The sequence below is a fragment of the Bos javanicus genome, chromosome 2 (assembly GCF_032452875.1).
Source record: "Bos javanicus breed banteng chromosome 2, ARS-OSU_banteng_1.0, whole genome shotgun sequence".
In the NCBI taxonomy this organism is placed as follows: Eukaryota; Metazoa; Chordata; class Mammalia; order Artiodactyla; family Bovidae; genus Bos; species Bos javanicus.
Window position 1 is genome coordinate 119,810,717 of NC_083869.1, and position 16,791 is coordinate 119,827,507.

Genomic DNA, 16,791 nt, shown 5'->3' on the forward strand with positions numbered 1-16,791 from the left:
TCAACAAAGGAAAAAAAAACACGACACTGAAAGGTATTTGAAAGGTCATAAATGAACATCTAGGAGAGAATAAAAGCTTATGTTTTGGATTGTTTGCCTCCTACAGATGTTTACTAATTTTTTTGGAGGGATCAACTGAAAGACTTAGAAGCTGAGAAGCTGAGTAGTGCATATGATAATCCCTTAAGGCCAGAGTGATAAGGATTAAAATTTAGGCCCTGCTCATGTGGGAAGCGTCTATCTACAATGCGGGAGACCTGGGTTCAATCCCTGGGTCGGAAGATCCCCTGGAGAAGGAAATGGCAATCCACTCCAGTACTATTGCCTGGAAAATCCCATGGACAGAGGAGCCTGGTTGGCTACAGTTCACGGGGTCGCAAAGAGTTGGACACGACGGAGAGACTTCACTTTCACTTTCTTTCACGTGGGAATCTGCCTGCAATGCAGGGAGACCCAGGTTCAGTCCTGGGTTGGGAAGATCCCCTGGAGAAGGGAATGGCAACCCACTCCAGTATTCTTGCCTGGAGAATCCCATGGACAGAGGAACCTGGAGGGCTGCAGTCTATGGGGTTGTAAAGAGTTGGATGTGACTGAAGTGACTTAGCACAACAGAAGATTAGATAGAGCTGGAGAGAGAATTAATGAATTGGAGAATTACTGAAGTGATTGAGGGAGACATCAAAACATTGAGAAGGTCAAAAGTGTGTGATTGGAGTCCCAAATGAGGGGTTGAGAGAGAATGGGACAGAAATGATACCGAAGGAGATTTATTTGCTGGAAGCTTTCTATTGGGTTGACTGAAAAGTTCATTTGGGTTTTTCCATAACTTCAGCCAACCCTGCATAACTGTTGAAACTTATCAAGCAGTAGATTCTCAAAACCTTACTAACACCAAGCAGAATAAAAGTAAGTTCATACCTTGGTTTATTGTAGTAAACCTATAGATAACCAAAGACAAAAAAAAAAAAAAAAAAAAATTCAAAAGGCACCAGAGATGGGGAGAAGGAATAGAGTATATTTTCAAAGAACCAACAAGTAGACTAATGGCTAACTTTTCAACAGACACAGTGGAAGCCAGAATGCAATGGAATGGCTGACAATCTGGAATTTTAAAACCTGCAATAATGTCCTATAAAAATAAAGATGAAATACAGATAATTCAGAATTTAGTTTTTCAGTTGTACTAGCCGCTCTTTAAAATGCTCGGAAGATGTATGTGGCTAGAGGCTATTGTATTGGGCAGCACAAATAATGAAAATTTCCATCATTTCAGGAAGGATAGCAGACTGCTATTGGTATTAAAAAGATCATGAGGATATTTTAACATCCATCACCACCCCCACCCCCCCCACCCCGAAGAAAAAAGGAAGCTTTAAGTGAAATTGACAAATGCCTAAAAAATGCAAATTAACAAAACTGATCTAAAAAGAAATTTAAAAATTGAAACTATTTAAAGTTAAATTTTTGGGATGTCTTTGTCTGCTTATAGTATCGGGGAATACTGTCTCCATAAAATTAATTGGGGAAATATTTCCCCTATTTTTTAGAAGAATTGGAAAAGGATTGGTATTATGTTTTTTTTCACTGTGAAGGTTCCTGGACTTTTTTAATTGAAAGATTTAAAATCACCAGTTTAATTTCTTTATTTTTTACATGTCTATTTAAAATTTCTGTTTCTTAAGTCGGCTTCAGTAATTTGTGTTTTTCTAGGAATACATGCATTTCACCTAAGTTGTCTAGTTGGCATAAATTTGCTCATTGAGTCCCTTATAATTGTTTTCATTTCTATAAAGTTAGTAGACCTGTCCCTTCTTTCATTCCTGTTTTGTGGTCAACCTATGGAGGTGGAACGGACCCCTTCCCAATTAGTAGGGTGCCTGTATTGATTGCACTCCATACATCAAGAAAGTTTGAGAGAAAATGTACTACTTACCCAGGAGACTCCTGGGCAAAGCAGGTCAGGTATAAGCATGTCTGGCCTGGCTTGAGCCAGGTGGAAGGAGTGAGATACGCCTTTATAGTGGTTAGGGGACTGGAGATTCAAAGGTCCCATGTGCAGGCTGGGCATTTTGAAATTTGAATTTCCCCCTTGTGCCAAAAAAGGTGAGGATCAATGGATTTTCTTACCAACCTGTCCAGGATGGGTCAAAGGGGAAGGGGGAGATGAGGCTTAAGATGAGTTAGTGGTCATACATGAAAAAAATGGAGCCATATTCTTTATTACAAATCCTGAATTTGAGTTAATTTTCTTTCATTTTTGTTTTTTTCTTCAGATTGGCTAATCTTGATTGATCTGTTTTTCCATGTCTACCTATTATTTCTTCTGTTAGCTCAAATCTGCTCTTGAGCTCTTCAAGTGAAATTTTCATTTCAGTTATTCTGTCTTTCAACTTGCAATTTACATTTAGTTCTTTTTTAAAAATAATTTGTATGTCTTTATGGATATTTTTGTTTGATGAATCATTGTCATCATGCTTTCCTTTAAAGACAGCTTCTTTTAGTTCTTTGAGCATATTTATAATAGCTGCTTTGAAGTCTTTGTTGACTGAATCTAAAAATCTAGACTCACTTAGAGATAATTTTTATTGAAACTATCCCCTGCCCCAGTGTATGGATCACACTTTCCTGGTTTTTTTTTTTTCTTTTTTGCGTATCTTATAATTTTTTGTTGAAATCTGGACATTTTTGATAATATATTCTTCATTCTGATTCCTTTTCCTTCAGAGTTGAAGGTGGATGCTCTTTTGTTTAGTGGCTTGCATGGACTAATTCTATAGAGTCTGTTTTCTCCTGTAGTACGTAGCCACGCATGTGTCTGTTCAGTTCTTTCTTTCTTGTTTTTTTTAAGCATGACTGTCTGGTAGTTGCCTCGGAGTCAGCATGTCTTAGCAGTCAGCTTATGATTAGTTAGAAGTTATGTTTTAACTCCTTGCAACAATAAGGCCCCCATCCTGTGTCAGTGGTCCTGACCAGACTTGGGAAATGTATTCAAAATTGAGGCATTATATGGCTGTGCCCTGGCTTTTGCTTTCTGTATTTGCAAGGCTCACATTCATCCAGGGATGAGCGCTCTAGGGCCCACTCATTTCTCTCCTGCATGTTTACAGTCTTTCCTGCACATAGGAGGAAAAAGTAGATTCTTAACAAGGCACCCATTGGTTGTCTTGTTGCCTGATTCTCCCTGTTAAATTTTTGGTTAGTCTATTGGTCTGGTACTTGCCCTAACTAGTATTGCAATCTCAGACTAGCTGTGATATTGGCCTTCCCTGTTTTTTTGCACCTTGAATCACTATTGATTTTGAAAATGCCCATGGACATGGAATTCTTCTTGTTCTGCTCTAAACAAATTTAGTTCCTATGGCTGTGGGCTTGCTGCCTTAGTAGGACTTCCACGTCAAGGAACTGGGAGTAGGTGTAGGATGGTGGGAGCTCCAGCCTAAACCACCACACATTCTCACTGTTGTTACTGAGATTCAGTAGATTTTCTTGAATAAACACTTCTCAATTTGTTGTAGCCTTTGGTTAGCATCTAGACCCTTAAAATGGTTGGTTTTGATGATTTTGTCCATATTTATTGTTGGGGGTATATAATATTTGTCAGACTCTTCATTCAGCCATCCTGGGAGATTCTTCTCCCTGCCTTCTCTGTGTTTCTCTGACTCATTTTTAAACATTTATATTTTATTTAAATCTTAGTTCAGAATATGTTATGAAGTAGGGATTTACTGGCTATTTATAAAAAATAATATTAAGTAGTGTTTTAGCATTACTTAACTATTTTAGTGAAAGTGAAAGTCTCTCAGCTGTGTCCCGACTCGTTGCGGGTCACATGGACTATATAGTCTACGGAATTCTCCAGGGCAGAATACTAGAGTGGGCAGCCTTTCCCTTCTCCAGGGGATCTTCCTAACCCGGGGATCAAACCCAGGTCTCCCGCCTTGCAGGCAGATTCTTTACCAGCTGAGCCACCAGGGAAGCCCAAGAATACTGGAGTGGGTAGCCTATCCCTTCTCCATTGGATCTTCCTGACCCAGAAATTGAACTGGGGTCTCCTGCATTGCAGGCGGATTCTTTACCAGCTAAGCTACCAGGGAAGGCCTTAATTATTTTATGTGTTTCCTAATTATTTGTAATGTTAATTTTCTATTTTTAAATGTGATGCTTATTATAATCCTATCTCTTTTTTTCTTTATTCCTTGAATTATATCCTCTTCATGTGTTTTTATGATCTCTCGCTTTCCATTGGCTCCATCTTAGCTTCTGAATAGGCTCAACCTTTCTTTCTTTAAACCTCTCATGACTTTATCTCCTTGAGTTTCTTTCCTTCACTACCCAGATTCATAACTTTCTTCTGTTCTTGCTACTCATAAGGCTGATGGAGACGCAGGGCTAAGGCAGGTGCGATACTCTGGGCACAAACACTTCAGGAGGCACTTCCTCTCGGAGTCCTGCAAGCATGGAGTTGGCACTTGTGTGACTTTGCCTTTATGAATATTGTATCCTACATACCTTGCTTGCCTCTCCCTAGTCCTGGTCCTGCTACTCACATTTCTCTCTAGTATATATTCATTTTAACCTGGTTTTTGTCCCAGATAGTCTTCATTTATTCAAAATTTTGAGCACTTACTCTGTACTGAACATTGGGTCTCAAGCCATCACTTCTTTCACCCAAATGCTTTCTTCATTTTCACTTTCTCAAGTCTAGTGCTTTTGCTTCCTCATTCCTACTTTTTTGTACCACGTAGCACTCTTGCCCAGTACTGCGTGTTCATCCTCATCCCAGCCCAACTTTTCAGAATGTGTAGCTATTTCCATGGCAAAACACCCTCTCTAGGAGCTGGTGGGCGGTTGGGCGGTGTATCGGTGGCATGTGTTCTGGAAGCTGGTAAGGATCAGAGAGTAACCTGTGCTTGCAGTGTGCTTGTGCTTTCAGGATAGGAGCATGCAGGTCTTCTGCAGGGGTAATGGGCTTCACGGTCATATCACTGGGAAGGGAAGAGTGCTTGTTTGTCCACCTGCTGCTCAGTGTCTTATATTTTCGGAATCTTTCCATCTGCTTTCAGTACTTTGAAACCCAAAAGCAGACTTTGACTCTCTGCTCTGCTCAGCCGGTCTGGCTTATTCTTGCCAATGGGCTTTCCTGGTTTTTCCCATTCTTTGCTGACTTGTTTTTAGCATGGTTTCCCTGAATGACCCTGTTTTGCTTGGTGTTCTCACTGCTTGTTCATGAAAACAAAACTCGTCCAGTCATTTAAGGAATGATTATTGGGCACCTGTTCTGTCCTGGATACTATGGGAGCCAGTGGGGTTTACAGTAATGAACCCAACCAAACATTTCATATCTTCCTGAGCTAGAGAGAAAAGTTAGGTGCATATCACACCAACTGAGATATTTGCTGTGGAAAAAAGTTACAAAGGCAGCTTGCCTGTGGACTTTTGAGTTGAGATCTCTGTACCTCCATCTCACTGGACTGGCAGTACCTCCCTTGAATTTTGACCTCTTGCCTACATCTAGACTTGATAGGAAGTACCCCATTTTCAATTCTATCTCTTGTTTTTGAATTGTCTTTCTTCTGCTTGCAGCTTGCTCCAACCCCTCGCCCCACCCTAAGGCTACCATTTGTTTTCGTACCCTGGTGCAAACCCTGGTCATGAACCTGTCTTCCTTTGAAAGTTATTTTTCTCTTGTTTTCTTATCGTCAGACTATACTGGTTTTTTCCCCACTATATCTTTACTAGCTTCTTTTACATAGCTTTTACTATGTTTTCTACTTCTTCTTCCTCTTTGCATTTCCTAAGAGTTGCCCTAACCCAGATTTTGTCCTAGGCCCTCTTCTGTATCAGCTTACCCTTTTGGGGCAGTCTCTTCCATTCTAGAAAACTTTGGCATACCGTCTTTGTGCAAATGGCAGGCTAATTTATCTCTCTAAGTGATGCTCCAGTTTTCAAGTTTTTGAGGTAGAAGTGTGTAGTTCCATGTGTAGAGTGTAAGTAGAGGTATGTAGTGCCACATAGAGGGATGTAATACTTCACGTCGTTTATATCTCCCAGTCTCCTTACTTGAAATCTCACCCAACTGCCACCTCCTTGCTCTCCTTCAGATACGCCTGGTTGCCAAGTGGTGCTAGGCTGGCCTGTGTAAGGCCATGTTCACAGTCTCTTTGTTTCCATGTCTACAGCTGCAGCTCTAGTTCAGGCCTTCCTGTCCTCTTACCAGTCTGTTCTGGTTCTTTCCTAAGGTGCAGCTGCAGCCAGTCTCTCTGGACTCCAGATGACTCTCATTGCTCTGCCAGGTTAATCTTTCTTGAAACACAACTTTGATCTGTTGTTCTTCTCTTCCGTTCATTCACGCTTCAGAAACTTCCCTACTGCCTTTGAAAATGGGGCTGGTTTTCTAGACCTTCCAGCTTGTTTTGTTTTCCTTGCCACTGCCTCCCTTCATATAGGCTGGACTCTGTCCAAATGGAATTAACGTTGCAAGAAGCTCCCTGTGTTTTTCTGTTTGCGTGTCCGTATTTCCCCCCCGCTTTTGCAGCAGCATGCATTTCTCACATTCTCAGCTCTTAAAATCTTTCCTGGAGCTCTCTCGGATTTCTGGACCTGGAGGTACTCTTCTTCCATCATACATACATATACCCATACTTTAAGAAAATAAAGTGCTTATCACTCCCCACCTGTATTACTTGTTATTTTAATATGATTTTTAAGTCTCCTTAACTTTTGTATCCCTCCTTGTGCCTAGCATAGTGCCTTGTGGAAACAGTTGTTGAATGAAGGAGTGGGTGAGCACATTTCTGAATAAAGCCAATGGGACAGCCTGGACTCTGGAAGGTGCCATTCCCTCTGCCTTGGTGCTTGTCTCAGACCATCTGTTTCTCTCCCTTCTTGAAACTTTTCGACTTTATCTCTGATTCTCTTCATGTATCTGAGTGGTACATGTACACTGAGTGGTTTGTTACTCTTGGTCTCTGTTGCTTGTTTCCTGAGTTAGTATTGATTTCGACTTAAAGAAGAATGACATCATTTTGGTGAAGGATATGTGTGGGAAATTTAGCAGAAATGGAAGCTAGTGTTCAGAATGACATCTTGATCCATTTTATTGGTAAGCAGGCTGCCCACCCGGATTTTGGAAATTTGCAAGTATAGGCTTGAAGCCTGGGCCGGTGGCCAGCAGAGAGTAGACGATGTCGTGATGACATGTTCAGTATCCAGGTGGAAGGCTGGGGTTGGGGGTGCTGGCTGCAGGGCCCCACATTCCAGTCTGCTGAGCCAGGCAGCTGCTTGTATTCCTTAGGAGTAGCCACCTGAGCTTCTAATCAGAGGACTGGTTTGAAGTGATGGCAGGTAAGAGAAGGGAAGTAGATGTCTAACTACAATATTTCATTTTTTTTTTTTTGAAAGCTAGTGAATCATCCATGCATAGTTTTGGACATCTGGTTGTGGCAGTAAGTTAGGTTATGTTGCTGAACTCTAAGAAATTGATTTATTTGATTTCACAGAAGAACATCGTTTGTCTAACGTTAAATTTAGTAAATACTGCATCTCTTGAGCCCTAGTTTAGTACTTATTTCATGATAGCCTTTAGATTCTAGATCTTTATACCATCTTCAAAACCATATTCCCTCCTGCTCTTGTGCATTTTACTAGCTGAACAGGAAGGACCTCAGAATTCCTTAATTTTCACCCCATTACCCTATTTGTGGAGGTTTTTAGTAGAAGTGGTCCAAACAAGCAGGCTGTGATACCCATGAGGTTGAACGCTTTGAAAAGCAGCTCAGGACAGATGGTGTGCTTGACTAACTGCCGACCAGAAACTGACACCGGGATCCAGGGGGGGGATACCATGTTGCCTTTGCCATCCAAGTCCTACATTTCCTAGAGCACAGAGGAGGCTTCAGGTTAACTGTTTCTCAGTCACCTGTCTCTTTTTGGTTTCAGCTAGTGACACTTGAGCTGCTCAAGGCGGGAAGAATTCAGAGCAGTGGAGGCCCTGCGGGATCTGGAGAGAAGAGGTGACCTTGGAACCAGTAATGAGCCATCCTGACTACCGGGTGAACCTCCGGCCCCTGGGGACCCCCAGAGGTAGCACACGGAAAATGGAGTCTACTCTAGCAACTGGAAATAAAACTGGAATGGAGGCACAGGGCAGGTCTTAGGACTAAAGAGGGACTATAATTCTTTTGGTGATCTCTTAAATATTCTCCTGTAGGTTATTTACTTTAGAATTGTGTGGTTTCTTGTCTTAATATATTGTTATATTGAGTACAGCTGTTTGATTTCCTCTAGAAAAGTGATGATCTTTTAGTAATTCCTATTTTTGAAAGTTTGTGTCTATAAACAGCAAAGCATACTGAACCCATTACTTGTTTTCTGTTCCATGTATATTGTGGTGCTGATTTAAAATTCAGGTCTCATCTGTGTACATTTTATTCATGTTTTCTTACTCAGTTTTCCTTTTTATGACTATTTTAAATCATTATCAGGGGATTTTATTCTTTTTTTGGTCTTTAATTTTTTTTTTTTAAAGGTAAAATATCCCCAGTTTTAAAAATACAGAGATGTTTGAAGAAAAAGTTGATTGCTGCCTCATGTTTCTAGGTGTGTCCTCTTTGGTTGGCCCACATGGTGTTGGTGCTTCGCCAGGTGACAAAAAGTCAAAGAGCAAGACCACACGAGGGAAGAAAAAGAGCATATTTGAAACCTACATGTCCAAGGAGGATGTTTCAGAAGGCCTGAAGAGAGGAACACTTATCCAGGTGCTTAAAATATACTAGAAGGCTATTCCTTGAATATATGGAATCAGAAGTAATCAATTATTCATGAAACTGTTTATTTTTCTGTGCTGTGTGCATGAAAGAAATGATGCCATCACAGGCTCAGGGCTTTCCACTTCTTGGACCTCCAGAGTAACTAGAGGTGAGAAGTGTCACAAGGCCATCACAGAGTGCTCTGAGATTTGAGAGGAGGGAGCCATGACTTCCGTAAGGGTTGTCTAGGAGTGCTTTATTGGAAGGGGTATATTAGAACCAGGCCGTGGACTGGTGCAGTTAAGTGAAGAGAAGGCGCTTCTCTTGGGGACCAGCGTGAGCTCCTGAGAGAGAGTGGGATATAGGGTGTGGCTGTAAGACACATTGTAGGTCAGTTTGCCTGGAGCACATGGACGCTGACTGCAGGGAATAAGGTCGAAGAGGAAACAGTTAACAGCAGCAGACAGTATTTGTTGAGAGCTTTATAGTTTGCTAAATATTTTTACAAGCTAGTTCAGCAGTTTGGCTCGGCAAACGCTGGGGTATGCACTGTGAGCCAGGAGCCGTTGTATAGGAGCACACCGCATAGGTGCTTCCAAGATGAAGGTGGGTGAGGCTGCCTTTCTGTACATTGAGCCTGTGGCCCCGTCGTGGAGCAGACATTTTTGTGGACAGATGATTTGAAGATAAAGGGTAAGTGCTCAGATAACAGTATGACCAGGGTGTATGGGAGAATGTTTGGGGAAACTGGGAAGCTATAGCAGGTGACCCCTGCGGTGAATAGTGAAGGATGACTGTATTAAATGAGTGACATGTGTGTGGAAGGGAGATAAGGAGAGGGCGTGACTCTAATGAAGACGGGAACTGTGAAACAGTATGGAGCGGGACAGCTCAGGTCTTTTTAAGTGTGAAATCTGAGGCAGGTAGTCGGTAATGAGATGAACAGGCAGGCGAGGCCACATATCCTTTGAATTGAGTCTGTTTTATAAAATTCTTAGGTTAGTATACAAACATTGCCATGTGTTACTTGGCTCACTTGAAGATGTTGACTGTGTTCCATTTCTCTCATTCTGAGTGTCCGGCTTCTCTATTTGTATTTGGGGCTGGAGATCCAGCCAATTAACAGATCCTCTTATTTTCTTTTCCTTTTTTATCACCTTTTGTATTTACCTGTGGTCCAGTACATACGCTTAATATAGACTTTGAATGAAAAATTATTTTTAACAAATTAGCTGCTTTTTATGATTTCAGAGGTACCATTGGTTTTTTTTGTTTTTTTTTTAAGCATCCCTTGGTTTCTTTGATAAAGCCTCTCAGGAAAGTTAAAGCTTTAGCTGGACATTTGTTCATTCATTAATCCATTTATTTGCTGTTTATCGTTCAGCACACACACTGCACTCCATTCCTCTGCAAGTGTCTTGGCCCTCGTCTTGTTCCATGTATGAGGACCTGTTGTGCTTTTCCAAGTCTTATCTCCTGCCCTTCTCTTCCAGGTACGCTCTGCTCCATTCACTCTGATCTTCGAAACGTCCCCAATAAAAACTCTGCTCTTTGATTGCCCTGTGACTCTCTGTACACGCTGTTCCTGATGCTGGGAATGCTCTCTCCCACTATCTTGATATAATCATGCTTGACCTTACCTAAATGTTACCTCCTCTGTGAAGCTTTACTTAAGTCTCCAACCAGAATTGGTCATTACCACTTTTCCTGAAGCCAACCTTTTTGTTTACCCTTTATTCTAAACTTATTATCATTTCTTGGCATTTGAGTTTCCTCAAACAGATTGTTCACTTCCCTGTGGTCAGGGTCATGTCTTATTCCCACAGATAGGCCCAATGACTGGCATTTGATCGATGCTTAATACATTTATATCGAATGAATATTTATTTACTGACTGAATAAAGGATCAAGGTATAGTCTTGGAAGAAGAGTGAGCAGACCCTCAGTTGTTATGACTTGGAGGAAAAATCATTTATAAAATCCATAGAGATAGGCTGAGGGAAATATTCTGCAATGGTATTATTTTTGCTCCCTCATATTAATTTTTGCTTTTGAAACAACTCTTTGCTAATATTAAAACAAAAAGCTGATCAATATAACAACTCTGGTTCCCAGGAGTTTGTAAGTGATTCCTCCTGGCCTGTGACATCATGGGACTCTGCAGCCAGAGTATCCCCTCCACAGATGAGAGCAGTTGTTCTCTGCAGATGGGAAAGGAATGGGTTCCAGATATGAGGTCACCTTGTAAAATATACAACACTGTAAATAAGGGTTTCATAGGCAGAGAAACAGTCCATCTGTGCAGGCCCTGATGGGTAAGGTAAAAAGCTAGTCAAGGAAAGATACTTGAATGCTGTGGCCTTCAAATCTTAATGCTACATCTTAATTAGATGTAAGTGTTTGTTAACTTTTGTATGCAGGCTTAAGTATATCGTGACATCCTTTGTCTTTTCCCCATCTAAAGAAAATTTTATTGAAAGACAGATATTTTTTAATAGAGTAGAATAATTATTTTATTTTCAGTGCGTTCATTGTTTTGTCATGTGTGGTGAAGAGAAGTCCACAGTGACCAAAGAAATCTCTTTCCTGTGTTTGAACTGACCGGCAACAACAGATGGTCATGTCCATGTAGTTTTGAAATTTTTTTTTGGAAAATGAGTTTTCGTGTTGAAGAACATATGTCCTTTTTCTCTCCATAGGTACAGTATTGGGAAGTTATTATGTGAGGTATTGGGGAAAATGAGAGTCTGGGATAGAGCAGCCTGGAAGGAGTTCCGGTTTTGGGTGATGACCAAAGTGACATGGGTATAAAGATGGTAAAATTGGTTTGTTTCATATTCCTAGGTGGTTCTTTGGCAAAAGATGGTTCAGGCTGAGCCCCCAGAGCTGCCTGAGGCATGAAGTCAAGTTTCTCCTAGGCTAAAATGTTGGTGTAAAGTTGTTATTAGACCCTGAAAGAAATCCTTGTCCGGGAAGACAGGACAGGATGTCCTGTCTCTAGGACATTCACCATTTATTAAGAGGGAAAATCAGCTAGAGAACATTTAGATGTGAGTTAAAGAGAAGAATCAGTTCAGTTCAGTTCACTTGCTCATTCGTGTCTGATTGAGACCCCATGAATCGCAGCACGCCAGGCCTCCTGGTCCATCACCAACTCCCGGAGTTCACTCAGACTCACGTCCATCGAGTCAGTGATGCCATCCAGCCATCTCATCCTCTGTCGTCCCCTTCTCCTCCTGCCCCCAATCCCTCCCAGCATCAGAGTCTTTTCCGATGAGTCAGCTCTTTGCATGAGGTGGCCAAAGTACTGGAGTTTCAGCTTTAGCATCATTCCTTCCAAAGAAATCCCAGGGCTGATCTCTTTCAGAATGGACTGGTTGGATCTCCTTGCAGTCCAAGGGACTCTTCAAGAGTCTTTTCCAACACCGCAGTTCAAAAACATCAATTCTTCAGCGCTTAGCCTTCTTCACAGTCCAACTCTCACACCCATACATGACCACAGGAAAAACCATAGCCTTGACTAGATGGACCTTTAGTTGGCAAAGTAATGTCTCTGCTTTTGAATATGCTATCTAGGTTGGTCATAACTTTTCTTCCAAGGAGTAAGCGTCTTTAAATTTCATGGCTGCACTCACCATCTGCAGTGATTAGTGGGTTATAGTGGACTGCCCAGTCATTTAGAAGGAACAGATGATATGCATGACATTAATACTGGTGTGGTGGGAGAACTTCAACTCTGCAGACATGAATTAATAAGCTTTAACAAGTGTTTCTTGACCACCTGCTAAGTGCCAAGCATATACCAGTGAGCAAAATAGGCAATTCACTGGGGGAGACAGGCAAAAACAACTGAAGAAATAAAGAGAAAATTACAGTCTGTGTTGTGTGCTTATTAGAAAGCAAGAATAATGAGAGAGAATAACTATGGGGTGCTACTCTACATAGGGAGGTTAGGCCTCTTTGAGGAAGTGACTTGAGTTGAGATCTGAAGGGTGAGATTGAACCAGACATTTGGAGAACTAGGAAAAGAACATTATAGGCAGTGATATAAGTTAGTAGAAGAATGGCAAGTGGTGATTGTGAAAACTGATAAACATCTTTTACTATTGTGATTATGTAACTATTACTCACTTAATACCATTGTATCATGATTGGTCAACAGAAAAAATAATAGAACTCTGTATCACAGAAACTGCCATTTAATGGAAAAACCTGTAATCATTTTTAAAAATCCAGATGCATATCAGAATTATCTTGGAAGTTTTTGAAAAATACAAATGTGCAGGTATTGCTTTGTTTTCACTAGAGCTCCAGATATGTTTCTATGAGCAGCCATGTTAAAAACAGCTGGACTATATGATGATCTTTTACTTTTATCAGTTTGTTTCACTTTTTCTATTTCATATTCAGTGCTCCTATTTCATTTAGTTTACGTTTTCCAATTTCTCTGTCTCTTCATTTTTTTTTTTTGATCTTCTTTCTCAAGACTTTATCAGGTTTAATACAAAAGCTTTTGTATAGCATGTACATATAAATAATACGTATACTATATATATTTTAGAAAACTTAATCAGTTTTTGCCTAACAAAAAATTATGACATTTCTATTCTGTTTGTTTGACTTAGTATGAATAGAATGCTAGATTTCTAATTAAAACAAAAAGATATGCAATGAGCAATAAAGGTTTACTGTATAGCATAGGGAATGATAGTCAATATCTTGTAATAACCTATAAAGGAAAATAATTTCAAAAATAATATATGTGCAGATGTATAACTGAATCACCTTGCTGTGTACTTGAAACATTGTAAGTCAACTATACACCAGTAAAATATATACATTAAATTAAAAAAATGAACCTATACAAGGGAGCAGATTGGAAAGTAGAAACAAACCTAATCTTGAGCTGTCATTTTATCCTCACTTGAAGCCACATAATCTTGGATTTTATAAACACATAAATCAATAAATGCCTTTATTCTTTTTTTTTTTTTTTAAAGTATGGCAAGTGGAAAAAGGCCTAGTATTTTTGAGGACTTAGAAGAAGGCCTGTTGAATATACTGAGCAAAGGGGATTATGTTGGGAATGAATGGGAGAGTTAGGTGGCTGCCAGTCCATGTAGGTTCTCTAGGCTGTGTTGGAGGGTTGGATTTTGTTTAAAGAACTGATGGGGAGTCATGGAAGAGTAATAAGCAGGGGAAGGACATGGTCTATTTTATGCTTTTAAAACAACTCTCTGGCAATTGTGAGATGAATAGAGTAGAAGCTGGGAGATCACGTAAAAGGCTATCACTCTACACCAAGCAAGAAAATATGGCGATGTGAACATGGGTGGTGGCAGTGAAGTTGGAGAGAAGTGGGTGGACGTGGAGCTAGTGCTGGCATGACCTGCTGATGGGTGAATTGTGGAGGGTGAGGCAAAGGAGTCATAATGGATGACTCCGCAGTGTTTGAGTTGAGCCGCTGGATGGATGATGATGCCATTCACCAAAATAGGGTAGACTGAGGGTTGGAATGTGGTACTGGTTTTTTGGGAGAAGGGGACAGATGGCACAAACGAGTGAAGAGGGGTCTGGTGGTGGCTGTGGCAAATGGAAGAGGAAGTCTGCAGTAGTTAAGACCAAGGACTCTAGAACCAGACTGCTTGGGCTTGAATGTGGTGTGCAAGCGGGCACCTCTCAGTTCAGTTCAGTCACTCAGTCATGTCCCACTCTTTGCGACTCCATGAATTGCAGCACGCCAGGCTTCCCTGTTCTTCACCAGCTCCCAGAGCTTGCTCAAACTCATGTCCATCGAGTCGGTGATGCCATCCGACCATCTCATCCTCTGTCTCCTTCTCCTCCTGCCTTCCATCTTTTCCAGCATCAGGGTCTTTTCCAATGAGTCAGTTCTTAATATCAGGTGGCCAAAGTATTGGAGCTTCAGCATCAGTCCTTCCAATGTATATTCAGAGTTGATTTCCATTAGGATTGACTGGTTTGATCTTGCTGTCCAAGGGGCTCTCAAGAGTCTTCTCCAACACGACAGTTCAAAAGCATCAATTCTTCAGTGCTCACCTATCTTTATGGCCCAACTCTCACATCCATACAGGACTACAGGAAAAAACCATAGCTTTGACTAGATGGACCTTTGTTGGCAAAGTAATGTCTCTGCTTTTGAATATGCTGTCTAGGTTGGTCATAGCTTTTCTTCCAAGGAGTAAACACCTTTTAATTTCATGGCTGCACTCACCATCTGCAGTGATTTTGGAGCCCGCCCCCCCGCCCCCCAAAAATAAAGTCTCACACTGTTTCAGTCGTTTCCCCATCTATTTGCCATGAAGTGATGGGACCGGATGCCAGGATCTTAGTTTTCTGAGGCACGTCTCAGTGCCCCCATTTTCTCATTTTATAAAAAGAGGGTAATGGTACCTACCTCATAGGGTTGTTTTGAGGGTTAAATTAGTTGTTAGACATAAAGCCCTTAAAACAGTGTGACATGTAATAAGCCAGTATAAGTGTTATTTGCGATTGTTTTCATTGCTGTAAGAGAAGCATCTGTTATTCTACTCAGGTGGTTGCTGCCATGTGGCTGATTTTTCATGAAAATCTGGAAATACATATTTATGTGTGAAATTCCTCAGTTTTAAGCATTTTCAAACATCCTGTAAGCCAAATAAAACATGTTTGTTATTGCCAAGTTAGACTCATTAGCCCAGCTATATGGTATTTTTCTACAGTAATGTTCAGCTCCTTGGGTGTAGGCATGGAGACTCAGGCAGGTAGTTGGAGTCAACTGAGAGTGATGTTTCATTAGCTGACTATAAGAGGAGAAGGACCCTTGGCTCAGGGTTTGCAGGGGTGATAGATAATGACAAGCCATGGCAACTCGGTAGCTGAGGAAGGAAATAAACATAGTGAGGGGAAGAGAGTGAGCTAAGAGGCAGAGCATTAGTAAATCAGGGATCTGACCAGAAGATCTGAAGATGACAGCACCAAGGTGCTGGAGCAGGAGCCAATGGATGAACTGCTAAGGATTCTGGGGATCTTGAGAGAGACTGGGCAAAAAAAGGATACTTTTAAGGTTGCAGTGGGGAAGCAAGGGGGGAAAGTTTTTCTCCTCTGGTCCTTGAGCTGTATGGGATAGGAGAGAAAAGCGGCTCCTTCTGAGAGGACTTGAAGGGAAGTGTTTCCGTGGTTTCCATGGAGGCCAGGAGGCACCAGAGCCTTCAGCAAAGAGATGGAGGATGTAGGAGCCACACATCCCAGGCCTAGGAGAGGGTTTGGGGGGAAATGAGGGGTGAGGGTTTGGGGCAAATTAGGCAATGGTCATAAAAAGGTGGAAATGGAAGTTCTAGACTTACGTAGGCAGTGAGTAAGACAAGGCGTCTGCTAGACGTCTCTTTCAGTTACAAGGCCATTTCTTGACATGCTTTGCTGACAGCGTCTTCTGTCAGGCTGTGGGGATGACTGAGGTCCTCTCTGGACTCTGCTAGAGATTCTTGTTTCTTAGTGTGGTCACTCACAGGGCGCTGTGTTCCTGAGGTGCAGTTCGTAAAGTCTGCTCCAGTCGAATTGCAAATGCTTTTCTCGAAACAGACTTCTGTCCCTCCTTGTACACTTTTATGTATCAGGAAGTTTAGGATAGACAATCAAGAATAGAATCTTGGGACTTCCCTGGTGGTCCAGTGACTAGGACTTCGAGGTCCCAATGCAGAGGGGCCTGCGTTCAATCCCTGGTTGGGAAACTGGATCCCACATGCCACGACTAAAGATCCTGCGTGGCGCAACTAAGACCCAGCACAACCAAATAAACAAATGCTTTAAACAAAGAATAGAATCTTTTAGGTCCTTATAATATTTGTTCTTTTAAATAGAGCTGAGGTATTTTATAATAACTGTGAATGGAGTATATAACCTTTAAAAATTGTAAATCAGTACCTTGTACACCTGCAACTTATATAATGTTGCACATCAACTATATCTCAATTAAAAAAAAAATCACACACACACAAAATCAGGCCAAGATACAGACCTGAGCAAACCTGTTTCTTTCCCCTGAACC

The 16,791-nt window shown here is 41.2% G+C and overlaps 1 protein-coding gene across 6 annotated transcripts in view; it reads left to right on the top strand.

Moving 5' to 3' along the window:
• DIS3L2 (DIS3 like 3'-5' exoribonuclease 2) overlaps window positions 1–16,791 on the top strand; it is a 362,444-nt gene that overhangs the window by 43,109 nt on the left and 302,544 nt on the right. For 4 of the 6 annotated variants that reach the window (XR_009730902.1, XM_061388346.1, XM_061388312.1 and 1 more), the window contains exons 2-3: window positions 7,939–8,082; window positions 8,599–8,756. Coding sequence is in view for 5 of the 6 variants with exons in the window: in XM_061388346.1 (XP_061244330.1) it covers window positions 8,031–8,082; window positions 8,599–8,756 (210 nt within the window). In the remaining variant the exon portion in view is untranslated. The remainder of the gene's footprint in view (window positions 1–7,938; window positions 8,083–8,598; window positions 8,757–16,791) is intronic. The other 2 variants (XM_061388328.1, XM_061388338.1) reach the window with 1 other exon arrangement.